The sequence below is a fragment of the Nycticebus coucang genome, chromosome 10 (genome assembly GCF_027406575.1).
Source record: "Nycticebus coucang isolate mNycCou1 chromosome 10, mNycCou1.pri, whole genome shotgun sequence".
Lineage (NCBI taxonomy): Eukaryota > Metazoa > Chordata > Mammalia > Primates > Lorisidae > Nycticebus > Nycticebus coucang.
Genome location: NC_069789.1, coordinates 86,767,146 through 86,781,078, shown reverse-complemented (window position 1 = coordinate 86,781,078; position 13,933 = coordinate 86,767,146). Strand labels below are relative to the sequence as shown.

The 13,933-nt window shown below is 46.9% G+C and overlaps 1 protein-coding gene across 4 annotated transcripts in view; it reads right to left on the bottom strand.

Annotated features, from left to right (window-relative positions):
- The window catches only part of TNR (tenascin R), a 432,007-nt gene that overhangs the window by 42,948 nt on the left and 375,126 nt on the right, over positions 1 to 13,933 (bottom strand). For all 4 annotated transcript variants that reach the window (XM_053607624.1, XM_053607627.1, XM_053607625.1 and 1 more), the window contains 5 exons: positions 7,153 to 7,242; positions 5,868 to 6,131; positions 5,056 to 5,325; positions 3,768 to 3,887; positions 2,742 to 2,888 (listed from right to left, as the gene is read on the bottom strand). In XM_053607624.1, the coding sequence (XP_053463599.1) occupies positions 2,742 to 2,888; positions 3,768 to 3,887; positions 5,056 to 5,325; positions 5,868 to 6,131; positions 7,153 to 7,242 (891 nt within the window). The remainder of the gene's footprint in view (positions 1 to 2,741; positions 2,889 to 3,767; positions 3,888 to 5,055; positions 5,326 to 5,867; positions 6,132 to 7,152; positions 7,243 to 13,933) is intronic.

Here is a 13,933-nt window from a genome sequence, read left to right as displayed (position 1 = left end):
TGGCTGTTGTGTTTTAGACATTTAAATTTAGATGGAGAAACACACAGCCATGGTTATAATTCTTTGGTTGATGGGATGATCATACTTCCAAGTCTATTTGCACTTTTATAAATGTAAAGCTGTGCCTTGTGGAAAGCTCTGTTGATGAACTTTGGGAAAAGGATAGGAGCTCCATAAGGGCAGGAGTATCCCCAGGATGGGGAACTTAGAAAACACTAAGTAAGCAATTGTGAAATGACTATACGGGGCTCAGGCAGCCTGTAAAGGCACATCTGATTATTGGATTCTTGCTTCACTGCTCACAAGTTTCACTCAGAGTTGCTACCTGGATATTCTTTTAGTTGCATTGAGAGCCAAGGGTATTCTTATAGGCTTAGGCAGGCCAAGGGTACCTGTCAGGGGAACAGAGCCTGCTTATTAGAGGATCATCTTCCTACTCTCACTTGTCCATGCTGTAAGCCTTTGCTTTATTACTGAGCTTCTGTCTCACAAAGTCAGAATTTCTTCCAGAAATGGATGTTATTATATCAGTTTAGGTATCAGCTCAACTTAAGCATCACTCAGTTTACTTTTGGGAACCAAGAACTCCTTGATCTGGCCCTGTTTTCTAATTGAAAGTTTCTTTTTGCTTGGTTATGTCCATCATTGCAAAGTAACCACCAGAAAATATATTTATAATTTTAAAATTTAAATTGTATTCATAATCTATGCCTTCAAAGAGTTCTTCAAGTGCCTTCTTTATGAGACTGCACACAGTGGGTTTGATCTCTGAGACATGCTTGATCAGGTGGGACTAGGAGAGTACCCCGAGGAGTACTCGTTTCCAAAAGTTATAAGATTCTAGACAACACACAAATGAAAACATCATAAGATGCTTCTGAGGGCAAGCTAGTTATTGAAAGTTGCCAAAACAGCTCTGCCTAAACCTGAAGGAGGGCAACTGCGGTGGTAAACCATCTGCGTCAGTACACCAAATATTTGCTTTATAGGCGTTAGCTGCTTATGACCAGGAACCCAAGGAATAAGTTTTGAACTTAGCCGTTGCTTTCTCTTTATCTTGGGACTAGGAGGGTCTTGAAATCCATTTCATTGTCCTCAATGGGAAAAAAGCCTGATTTCTTACATATGAATTTCTAGGATATGCAGAAAGGTGGGACTGGGGCTTCCTTTGGCTTATCAGACATCACTTCTGGTCAACACATTTTGGCACATTAATGGTCATGGACAATGTGATGGCTAGGGCAAGACTGAATACAAAAACAAGGCTGGGTTATCTGTAGTGGTAGGTCTGGAAGGAGACCAGGGAAGAGCAGATTTTTCTATCCTGTCTCAAAGAAATATGTCTTTGTTCCACTGCTTTAAAGATGTTGTTTCTGAACTTGTGAGAAGCCCTACAAAAGCAGTGAGGAATTCCAAGGTGCATTCCCCTCATTCGGAACTATCATTCTCCAGGGAAATTAAGCAACCCCAGGAAACCCAGGTGTTCTCCTAATGAGGCTGGCTGGATGCTTTCCCAGGTGCTGTGTGAACAATCCTTTAATGAGGAGATTTGGTCTAGGGGCTGGGAACGGAAAACTTTGGCTGTGCCTTATAGTACTTCTACAACAAATCTTCGCTAGTGTTGTGTGGCGCACTTGCCGCAGGGGCCAGGGGCAGTGGAGCCATAAAGGAGCTCTGTCCACAGGCCCATCCAACGGGCTTGTTTTTCCAGAGGAAGACAAGGGGATTTGGACCACCCTACCCCTCTTTCCCTTAGTGCAAGCCAGTCGCTCCCTCCCACCTCCTTCTGCTGGCTCATTGCACGGGGGCTGATTGGGGGTGCAGAGGACACATGGATCCCATTGCAGTCCATGTCGGACAGCATGGACTATATCATGCCCTGTGGGTGCCCAGCACACCTACAGAGCAGCATCCTGCCACTGTCTCCACCGCAGATGAGGGGGTGACAGCCACCCAGAGGCCTTCTTTCTCTCTGAAGTATAAAGCAAGAGCAGACGCGCTCCTTGGTGGTTTCTGGACATATCTATGAAGAATTTCATAACCCCAATTTCATTATTGGAATAACTACCCTTTTCTGAAATAAAATTTCTTTCTCTGAGTCTTTTAAAAAATTAGATGGGGGCCTGGTACAGGGGCTCACGCCTGTAATCCTAGCACTCTGGGAGCTGAGGCCGGTGGATTGCTTGATCTCAGGAGTTTGAGACCAGTCTGAGCAAGAGCAAGACTCCGTCTCTACTAAAAATAGAAAAACTAGCGAAGCATAGTGGCACACGCCTGTAGTCCCAGCTACTTGGGATGCTGAGGCAGGAGGATTGCTCAAACCCAAGAGTTGTGCTTGGCACTCTTGCCGTGGCACTCTGTGTAGCGTGGCAGAGTGAGACTCCATCTCAAAATAAGTGAATGAATGAATAGTCAGATGAATGATTCATATGTCTGTTCTGGAAATTACTTTTACTGTGTGTCTTTTCATAATGGAATTTCCCTGAACATTCCTAACCCAAACCAGGAAGAGTCCTAGAGAGTGACTCTGTAAACTCTTAGTGTTAGAGAAGAATTTTAGCAGAAAGGAATTGCAAATAGCCCTATGTGACATGGTAAGTTAGAGGAGCATTACAGAACAAAGTCTCAGACCCCTGAACTGGAGTCCTTTTTGAGCCAGAATAACTTCACTCTGCTCCTCCTATTGGCTGAAGGTCCCGGGCCAGGGCCCTGACCTGACATGCACAGGGCGACACGCCTACCTGTATGCACCAGCGTGCAGATGCGCTCACTCTCCTCCCGGCCCCGCACGCTGTTGAGGCTGATCTCATACTCGGTAGCGGGAAACAGCCTGGTGATGGTGAATTCCGTCACAGTGTTGGGCACCACCGAGCTGTCTAGTCGTCCCACTGAAGAAGAGTGGAATCCACAGTTAAAGTTCAGCAGTTCAGCGTCTCTCTCAACAACGGATTCTGTGGTGCAGTCTACACAGGGACTTCCGGTGGCATTTTGCCATGAAGCCCAGATGTGTGGGACCCAGCACACATAATAGGGAGGTATAATAAATGGCTCATGGGCTGGGAATGTTGGAGTTTGAAAAGGTCGTGGATTCCAGTCTCACTCTTTCGTTTTATGGGCTTTTAGAGCAAAGAAAACTAAGCTGTCTATGGAGTGGTTTTCTAACTGGCTGGTATTCTCTGAGGCGGTTACATTATGGCAGTTAGAGGGCATGGCCGCCAGAAGTGGTCCACGCAGCCCAGAGACAGGGTGGCCTGGAAGCTATCTCCCTCCTCACTGGAAGTGAACGTGCCCTCTAGTCCGTTAACAATGCTGTATGTGGCAGCAAGAACTGGCAAGATGCAGGCAATGTCTGGGCCAACTTCCTCTGACTCATAACTTGGCTGAAGAGACAGAAATAGGACCACGTCACTGTGTCCCCTCCAAGGCTCCATCTGGCTCTGCTGGCTCTTTGGCCATCTTCTTGCATTCTACTCTTTGACTTCATTCTCTTGGGGAAGTGCATGTGACCCCAGCTCTTGGCAGATTCTTTTAGGGCTCTTTGTTTCTCATTATACTGCCTATGTAGTGGTGACCGGCCACCTCTGCTGGTGAAGGACCTGCTGTCTGCATGAATGCAATCAAGCCTTTTCTGAGGGAGCATGCCACAGAGAGGGGGAGAAGCATAGGCAGGGGTTTTGACGTCCTGTGGGATATGCTAGTTCTCCCATAATAATCTTCGCCCAGCTCCAAATCCCAGTCATTCTTAGGAAACCTAATCAATTTATTACCTTGGGTAGGTCGATATGACACTCGGTAGTAATCAAAAGGTGCAGCAGGAGGGCTCCAGGAGACCATCACTGCGTCCTTGGTCACGTTGCTAATTGTGATGTCTTTGGGGGGATCGATTCCTACAAGGACCCAGGTGGTTAAGCACAGTGTGAAAAAGGAACTCCCATCTCTGATTTTATGCTGACCAAGAGCCAATAGTGTCCCCAATTCAGATAAGAACTTATGTGTGATAGAGCATCCTTCAAACCACAGTCAGGCTGATAATCCACCCAAGACCTTACAGATGTGACCAAAGCATTTTAACAACATGAAACCACACTGATAATGTGTGTCCCTGGGCAGCAAATATTACCTATCTGTAGGTCAACCAGGAGTTTTCCTGTAAGTTTGTAGATTTTGTTTTAAACTGGGAATAACATAGTCATTTTCTCTGGAGGAACTTGTCTTAGATAAACCCAATTCTGTCTTTATCTCTGATTTTTTAGCAGCCATCTTTGGTTCAACTTCAAGAAACTGCCTATGGAATGTACAGGGATTTCAGAGTACAAGTCCAGAACAAATCCACTTTTCTAAATTGTATTTCATTTATGCTGTATACTTTTCTTTTGACTGCTAGGGGATTGTGGGATTGAATCAGGTGAGTCAATCTACTAATCTACTTGTGCAGTTTATGAGTTCTCCTTAGTATGTAGGAAACTACCCAAACATACACATTCTTACTCACACGCACCTCATATTTGGGTTTGTATTTGGGAATGATGAGATGAGACCGACCCAATTCATCTCAGAGTGTGTGTGCCTTCCAAGCAATGGGCAAATCAATCCCATTCTCTGAATGCCAAGTCACTACACAGTTGATGCTAATCCCATGTGGTTCTAAGGAGGCATGTCCCAGTGTCCTTGCTGGGCAGTGAGAAGATGGCTCTCCAGAATATGAACAGGTGTCTCTTTACTGTAGAGGAATTCCTCTTGGAAACTAGCTTGCTCCAGGGTTTTCTCCTAGGCTGGTAGCAGGAAGACCTTTTGATTGATGCATTCAAGCCTTTACCTCCTCAATACAGTGGGTCTGTCTTGCCTCCCAAATGATAATTCCCCACCTAATGAAATTTCCCACCTACGCAGCACTGGAAGAAGCAGCTATTTCAGAACAGCTCTCATACCCCTCCCCTTTAGCCAGAGAGGCACTCCCTTAACTCCCTGGGTATTTCTCTTTTTAAATCCACGAACTTGTCAAAGGTACCTGTGAGTACCCCCTTCACCACCTGCTGTCAAGTCCTCCAGCCTCACCTGTGGTGATGGAGCCCATGATGGGCTCAGAGGTTACTGTGCCATGGACAGCCATCAGGTTCACGATATACTCTGTGGCTGGCTGCAAGCCTGTCAGCACAGCATGCCTCTTGGTGGCATCTAGGGACACCTCCGTCATCTCCTCCTCCTCATCCCTGGGACTATAGTTGAGAATGAGTCTGTCTGCTGGGGGAGATGGGTCGCTCCAAGTGATGTTCACACTAGAGGAGGTCACGTGAGAAAAGTGCAAGTGGGAGATGGGGCGGAAGCCTGCAAAGAGGAGGAGAGGGATGAACCGTGTGTGAGAAGAGGTACTGTAGGTTAGAAGAGCCATCTGGCTGAAGGGGTCCACCTTCCTTGCTGATAAGGGTCCACCCCTGACTTTCCATCCTGCCCTCTCCAGCTTTTGCAAGCCATACACTGAAACATAGATTCTGGTAAAATAAAAAATGCCTCAGTGAGTCATTCAAAATACGGACCAAGGATCTAAAGTCTCTATCCTGGAAGGCATTTGACATCACCTCCTCTCTGTGGCACACTCCGGCCTTAGCACAGCAGGCAAGATGGACAGAATGGACTGCATCTACCATGGGTCCAGGCAGGTAGCACCCTGCTCACCTTGCCCCTTTGCTTCCACACCTTCCCGCTCAATGTGCTCATTAGTTTTCCCTCTACCTGGTGTTTTACCCATCTCTTCTTCCTCCTTTCTCTGAAGAAAATGCGGCTTCAGAAGAGTGGATTGCCCAGATGGCAATCTCATGCTAAGATCTATGGATCCCTCAATACAGCTGGGATTTCTGCCACCCTGGTACCTGTGAAGGCATCCACAGTGGACTCCAAGCTTTGCTGCCGACCCCTCTCAGCAGTGACGGAAATGATGTACTCTGCCCCAGGCTCCAGATCTGTCAACGTGTATGAGGTCCTGTCCTTGGGCACAGTGACCTCTGAGGTGATCCCAGAGGATGGTGTAAAGGTGATTCGGTAGTGGTCAATGGGGCCAGTGGCCTTGGTCCAGATGAGGGAGATGGAAGTCTCTGAGGAGGCCGTCACCATGAGGTCTCTGGGACTGTCAAGTTCTGTGGATCGACATAAGTGGCCTGTTCTGGATAGGTTCCCCCAGAGGGTCAGTATTCTCCCACCCTGTGTGTTTCTAGCTATCAGCTGGCCTGTTGACCATGAGCATGAGCTTGTCATTGCTGACCCTGTCTCACAGTTTACTAAGCACCTTCCCTCTGAAAGATGAATGATCTTTGGGAAGGCATTGTTAGCCCTGATCCCACTGAAATATGTCCACCTCTGGGACAAAGCTGCCTGCTGCTTTTCAAGCTTGCTGTATTCATTTTCTCTAGGCCTTTCTCAGCAAGCCAAGCAGGGCAAGGCAGGAGCCACAGTCAAGTAGGGATATGCAATACACCCTGCCCCCATCACCTTGAGGCCATTTTGACTTGTCTAACCATGAGTGTGCAGGTGACTGTATCTGGGGAGTCTGAGGATGCTTTTTACGTGGTCCTCTAGAGAGGTAGTCTATGCTAGACTGAGCTTTGGGACAGGGATTGGTCTGAAATCCCCAGCCTGGCACAAGTTGATTATACCCAAGCTACTGGAGCAATTTTGAAATTTACCCAGGAATTGGAATTAGAGTGGCAAGGGTCTCATTCTGGAGACCTTTATTCTGCCTTTGGACTTAATGGAATGTTCTGGACTTAATGGAATGTTCTTCACTCCAGTGGCCTTTTTGATGGCTTTTGTGGTGCAGGGTGAGGCATCCTCCACTCCACATAGGCACCAACCTACTTGAGATTTTCCACATCTGCTCTGCACAGCTCTGGGCAGCCCTAGAGGTCATGGGGCTTCCTCCTAGTCCCCACAGGACTATGGGGAAGATGGTGGGACTCCATCATGCATATCAGGTTTCAGAGGTGAGGTGTGGGGGAAATATTGTTCCTAGGCTGACAGTTGTCACCATAGACCTGTTCACTGGCGGACACTGCCTTTTGACTAACTCCTGCCAGGACTAATTGACTAATTCCAAGCCTTTGTGGCCTCTGGGACCTACAGGCTAAGCCAGTCTTCTTCCTTTCCCATCCTCCTACTCACCAGTCCTGGCGTTCATGGTGGCCGGCACACTTTGCTGCAAGTCCATGATGGCAGATATTCCAACTCCGTACTCGGTGCCAGGTACCAGATCTATAGGCAGATGGAGAAACAAACATTCTGTGGGTGCATTTGAGACAAGGAAAGATGAAAGAAGGGCAGAAAAGAATGTTAGATTCATGTTCATATCTTGTGTTTACTCCTCCCTGAGCCCCCTCCTAATATTACTCCTAATTATAATTTCACTGCTTAGGAAATCCATACCACGGCAATAGGATGAACTGGCTGGCACAGAGCTTCCTCTTTGCTGCCTGTCTCCTGGGGAGGCAGGGAGGCTGCCCTTGCCAGTGAACTTTAGAAGTGTGTTCCCCTGTGTACTTAGAGTCTCAGGGTGGCTAGAACCCATGAAGTGAAATGATTTCTTGCTTAGATTGTGAATTGGGGGAGTAGGTAAGTGAAAGGGGCAGTTGGACACAGGCCTTTCCTGCATTTCTTGAATGTAATATACGAGAACCAAGCTATGCCTTTTGTAGGTAGGTGCTGAGGCCATATGGGGACTCCTGGGTCCCTTCTAGGGAGCAACGGTGGATGGCTGTTTTTCTGAGCACAGAGCTGTCAGCCTTCCATGTAGTGGTGTGCAGAATCCTGGTGTTGTCAGCTCCCCACTGAGCTCAGCAATTCTGGCCGCAGGGTATCCAAAGCTATGGATCCCATTTCAGGGTGGTTGCCGAGGGAGTTCGGGAGGATGGAGGAAATGCAAAACCTGTCTAATTCAAGGGAGTACCCCTTTCAGGAACTCCTTTGGGGGAATCAATACAGAGGATCTCTGAGAGGCTCCCAGAATATCCGCACTCCCCTGGGTTCTCTCCCTACCCTCTTCCACATTCATTTTCAGACCAACTGATTTGACTGGTATATGAGTTTCCCAGGGCTGCTGTGACAAATTACCACTATTTAGGGGGCTCACAGCAACACACACTTATTATCCTATAATTCGGGAAGTTTAAAGTCTGAAATGGTTGGGCAGGGCTAGATTTCTTCTGGAGGCTTGAGGGGGAGGATCCATTACTCTCCTTGGCCTTTCTCAGTAAGTCAAGCAGGGCAAGACTTGGCTCCATTACTCTGCCTTTCCCAACTTCATGAGGCTGCTTGCATTCCTTGGTTTATGGTCCCTTAAACCATTTTCAAAACCAGCAGCTTGGCATTATCACATCTGTTTCTCTCTCTGACTTCTGCTGCCATTGTCACATCTTCTGTGACTCTGACCTCCCCGCATCCATCTTAGAAGGATTATGGTGCTTACACGGAGCTTACCCAGATAGTACGGGATAAGCTCTCCATCTCAGTATCATTAATCACATCTGCAGAGTCTCTTTTGCCATGTGAAGTGGCATATTCACAGATGCTAGGGATCAGAATGTGGAATATTTGGGAGCTATTAGTCTGTCTACCACAACTGGCATCAAGCTGAGGTTGTAGAAAAATGTAACAAATCAAGTTATCACCTCAGGGGTCCCCCAAGGTCAGTCTGAGTCCTTCTGGTAGCTCTTTGAGGGGTCTTTTGTGGGCTTCCCAGCATCATGGCTTATTACAGTGCTTTTTCTTCATGTATACAATATCTGTGCTTCTCAAAATTAAATATATTTTGGAGCCTCATCCCAACTCTGTGAGGAAGGTGGCATGGGCAGTTTTTCCCATCTGTGTTGGCTACCTGTGGTTGCCTTTACAAACTACTGCAAATGGAGTGTCTTAAGATGACATAAATTTATTCTCCCACAGTTCTGAAGTCTAAAAGTCTGAAATCAAGGTGTCATCAGGGCTGCGATCCCCCTGAAGGCTCTAGGAGGGAGGCTTGCCTCCTTCTGGCCTCTGGTATGGGCTGGATCTTCTTGGCATCCTTGGCTAGCTACCGGCCTCTGCCTCTGTAGCTCTGTGGGCTCCTCCCCGGCCCTGTGACTGTATCATTTCCTGCTCTTGTAAGGACACTATTGCACTAGATTTAGGGCCCACCCTCATCCAACTTGACCCCATCTTAACTCGATTGCATCTGTAAAGACCTTATTTCTAAATATGGTCACACTCACAAGTTCTGGGTAGATAATAATTTTGGTGGGACTGCTATTCATACAGTATATCATCTTTTTATAAAAAGAAATCGTGGCATAGAGTAAGTCAATGACCAACTAGAGATGATCCCAGGCCTCTGGTGTCAGGGTTCAGGGTCTTGGAAGTATCTGGATGCCCCTACACATCCTCCTCCCTCACTAGCTCCCTAGGGTGGCCGTCACTGCCCTAGAACCTCTAAGTTAGAGAGAAAATGCCTTAGTAACCTTTCCTTAACACATGGTTTGCTTTAGCCAAGGGGAGTACTGCATGGTAGCCAGAGGGCTTCGCGTCCTCTTTCCCAGCAGGACTTTAGTACAGCCCGCACAATAAATACCCAATGCCTGAGTACAGCAGAGCTCTCCAGGTCTCACTGGCCAGTTTCCCTTGAATGAATGCAGTCCCAGAGCCCTGTCTGGGCCTTTCTTGAACAAGCCCCATGTTTCTCTCAACCCTTAGTCCTTTCTTTCTCTAAAGAGGAGGCAACACCCGTGGAGGTAAACTTTGAAGTTTGACAGACTTTTAAGTCTGACATACATACGTGAATATTCAGGCTCTGCCACCTTCTACCTATGTAACTTTTTTTTTAATTTTTATTTTCTTATTAAGTCATAGCTGTGTGCATTAATGCAATCATGGGGTACAATGTGCTGGTTTTATATACAATTTGAAATATTTTCATCAAACTGGTTAACATAGCCTTTATGGCATTTTCTTAGTTATTGTGTTAAGACATTTATATTCTACATTTAGTAAGTTTCACATGCACCCTTGTAAGATGCACCGTAGGTGCGGTCCCAGCAATTACCTTCCCTCCACCCATCCTCCCCTCTCCCCTCACCTATGTAACTTTGATGACTTAATATCTTTCAGCCTCAGTTTCTGTAGAATGGAATAACAATATCAGAGGGTCATTGCAAAGATTAAAGAACAGTGCCTGGCCCATAGTGATAGTAGCCAGTATTTTATTACCTTGCACAGAGAATGGTTCTAGGATATTGAGTCCTCTTTTAATGAGTGGTCTCCTCTGCTACCAAAAATGACCTAGGCAGGTACAGGCTGGTCTAAATACACCTGTTGTGGTCAGTGGGTAGAGACTTATTCTGTTGGTTCTGATGGAAGCCAGTGATTCAGAGAGCCCAGGTGTCAGTAAGGAGCTGGCCCTGGCAGGGCTCAATACCCGTCTCTAGACTGAGTAGGTGATTGCAACACCCCCAGATCCATTCGAAACGTTCACTTATCCCTGTTAGTGTGTTTGGTGAGTTGCAGGTACATCCTTGGTTGGAGAAATTAGATTACCTTTGGGACATAAACTACTTTTCTCAAGCAACTGATTGAGATCTTCAGTTGCCTATAATGAAGTAGAAATTCTCCAACCTAGATGAAGGGTGACAGATTGAGGGAGTAAGACAGAAATTACATGTTGCCAAATAGATGTAACATGTAACATTTTCATCCCAGTTTCTTATTTATGAAGCTTAAATGGAATGTTCAATAATTTACAACAGAATCATCCTCTCCCAGAAAACTGCACAGCAGAATTTAATGCACTCTCTTCCCAGGTTCCCTGTCTAGGGGATGGGGAAGCGGGTCCCACTTATAGATTGGTGCCTGCTGCTTGTCTTTGATTTTCAGCGATTTTCTTCCTCTGCTACAAGTGACTTGTTACTCTTTGCCAGCAGGTAGAATACACTTCTGCTGGAAAAGAAAATGTGTAATGGAGGCATAGCTAGCACACTTGTATATCAGCACTTGGTGTTCTCCTAGGGATTTCTCACTTTTTAAAGATCCCATTTCTCTCTGTCAATGCTCCCTTTATCTTTCCATCCAACTCTGGCAAGCGGTAGCATATAAATGTCTGCGTTCTCTTTCTTAACAACAGCTCAGAAAATTCATCCCACAGGAAGCCACTACTCTCCATTCCTTATAGAACATCCTTCGTGCTGCCTAGAGGTTGATGATTTTCTCAGTTCTTTCATCTCACACCCATTCTTCTCAGAACCCCTAAAGCACACACCTATCCACTCAACAAATTTTATTGAGGGTCTCCATGTCAGGCACAAGACTGTGCACTGGGGATACCAGGGGGAGCTGAGCAGACATTGTTCTTCTGGGGATAAAAAAGAAACCATACTGAAAAAGTAAATTCATTATTTAGTGAGCACTCATATGCCAAGCACTGAGTTACACGCAGCAGGTGATCTAGAGGAACAATGAAGGAGGGGGGAAAGGAGAAAACGAGGGAGACTTTCTGAATGTCTGATGGTAAAGAGTCGCACAGCTATAAGTAAGCTTCTCCGAGAGTCACATGTGGCATCCTACTTAGTTCCTTAGAAGCTCTGCTGAGAAAGTATGTCTGAGGAGCAAACAGAGGCTCAGAGAAGTCCATCCCTTGACCAAGGCCACAAAACTAATACAGTAGACCCTCCATAGCTGACCATTTCCCTCATTGACCACCTCTTTACATTGACCTAATTTTCATAGACCGGACATGCCCACATGTACATATCAGTACAGTAGGCCTCGCTGCTTATGTTGACCACCACTGTGTGTTGACCAGTTTGTTACAGTCCCTTGAGTGGTCAACTTACAGAGGTTCTACTGTACATGGTAAAACTAGATAGAGAACCCGAACCTTTTTTTCTGACATGTCATGGCATGGCGCCTGTCCTCGAGTCTTTCAGATTAGTAGAGGTAAGTGGAGGAAGTGTATTGGAATGTGAGAATTATTTATTGTCAAATTGGGAGCTGTTTCACAGGCAGGATGAGATCAGCATTGACTAGGGTAGCCAGAGAAGGCTTTCTCAGAAGGGACTTGAGTTGGACTGGTAGCTAAGATTAGAAGAGGTGGAGGGAAGGAAACATGCAGTTCTCTGTGACCAGGAAGAGGCCTGGAGAGCAGTCATAGATTAATGAGGGCCAAGGAGAAGGAGAGCTAGCACGTTCTCCTGTGCACTCCAAGGACTGTGGCAACAAAGATGGGATGATTTGTGTCCCCAGTTAGGAAACCTATTTCTCATGCTCACTGCTGCTTGTGGGGAAGTTGGTAGGGAAAAGGAGGCCTCCCCAAACTGAGATTGCTGTCTCTTGCCAGCAAAACATGAATAAGACAAGTGGGATTGGTAGGCTTGGTTGGGTTCAGGTGGATGTGTGGAAACATGGACCCTTTCCATCTCTAAGTCTCTAGACTCACCTCCCACGTGTTCCAAGTCTATCAAACTGGGGTTAGAGATTTGGTTGGTCCTTTTGCATGGGACACCTATCTTCACAGAGAGGGATAGACTAAGGGCTTTATCCCCGAGGAACTTATAGTCTATTTCTTAGTCTTTATAGCAATTGTGTTATTATGTTGTTCTTGTTATTGTCATAAGATAAATATGCCCCTGGGAGTGTTGGAAGGGTCCATGGAGGCTTGTTTGGGGGAAGAGCACCCCAGGCAGAGGAAACAGTTTGTGCAAAGGTAGATCTGGCAAAATAATTCATGAAAACCAAGGACCTGATATAGGTCCCCATAAGAGGGAAATTTTCCAACAGTGGAACTTGGAGACCAGAGGTTTTATAGATGGAGTAATATTTCGATTTTCCCAGAGCTCCTGAAGTCACGCCACATAGACAATCCAGTTTTAGTTAAATGGAGATCCAGTCTCCCAGGCTTCCTACTCTTTTGGGTAATAGTGGGTGCTTCTTTAGGGCTCCCTAAATGCATCAGCCTTTCAAGGACATCTCTCTGCTCTTGTGGACAATTGTTCAATTATCAAGCGAAGCAATCAATCCCATCTTTATTTTATGGAAGGGATTGGCACAACAAACCTGTAATTAATAAGAAAATACTGCCACTAAGGACCATTCTCAGCTGTCAGTGAAATCAGTGAGACACATGCCTCATCAGCCCCGGTCCTACAAGAATGTCCCTTTTTGGGGTCTTTACTATAAACAAGCACTCCCTGCTGAAGAAGTGTGGCTTTTCTTCTGGGCCCCTTCCCCCCAGCCTTTGACACGAACGAGGGACAGACTCCTGTAGTCCCAACACTGAGGGGAGGAGGCGAGTGAAGTCTAGGCTTTTCCCTCCTCCTCTTCTACTGGGGTGTCTGCAGCCCACTCCCACCTTCCTGCCCCCGAAGGTGACACCACATTTAGAGGCTGCCTTACCAAAGTGACCACTTGGGGTCACTGTGACTTCACCCAAAGGAGGCTGAGCACAGTCCCGCCCAGACCCCTGGGCTCAGTGCCTGGACCCCTCCTCCTCAGAGGAGCCTGGGGGCAGTGGAAGTCTGGCACTGGGTTTGGCCTGGTGCACTGGCACGTCAGGGGAGGGCAGACAGGGCGAGGTGGACATCAAGTGCCTGGGTCCGAGTTACTTTGCCAACTGGACTCCTTCTGGAGTCTCACATTTCCTGATGGAAAATCTTCCCGTGGACAAGCATGCTGCCTGCCCATGCACTTGGTGCACCTTGAGGAGCCCACCTTCTCACCGCTAGACACCCATTTGACCCTGGTGGGAAAATGTGGAATTTGGTAGGTGGCCCCTATTCCATGTCTCCCAGCAACCAGAGACTTGAAGGTGGCAACTCCCAGAGCTGACTGGGATGTCCTTGCAGATGTCAGCCTTGTGCATGTGACTGTGTGCGAGGGTATGTGAGTCTGTAGAGTGTATGTGTGACTGTGTGCGAGGGTATGTGAG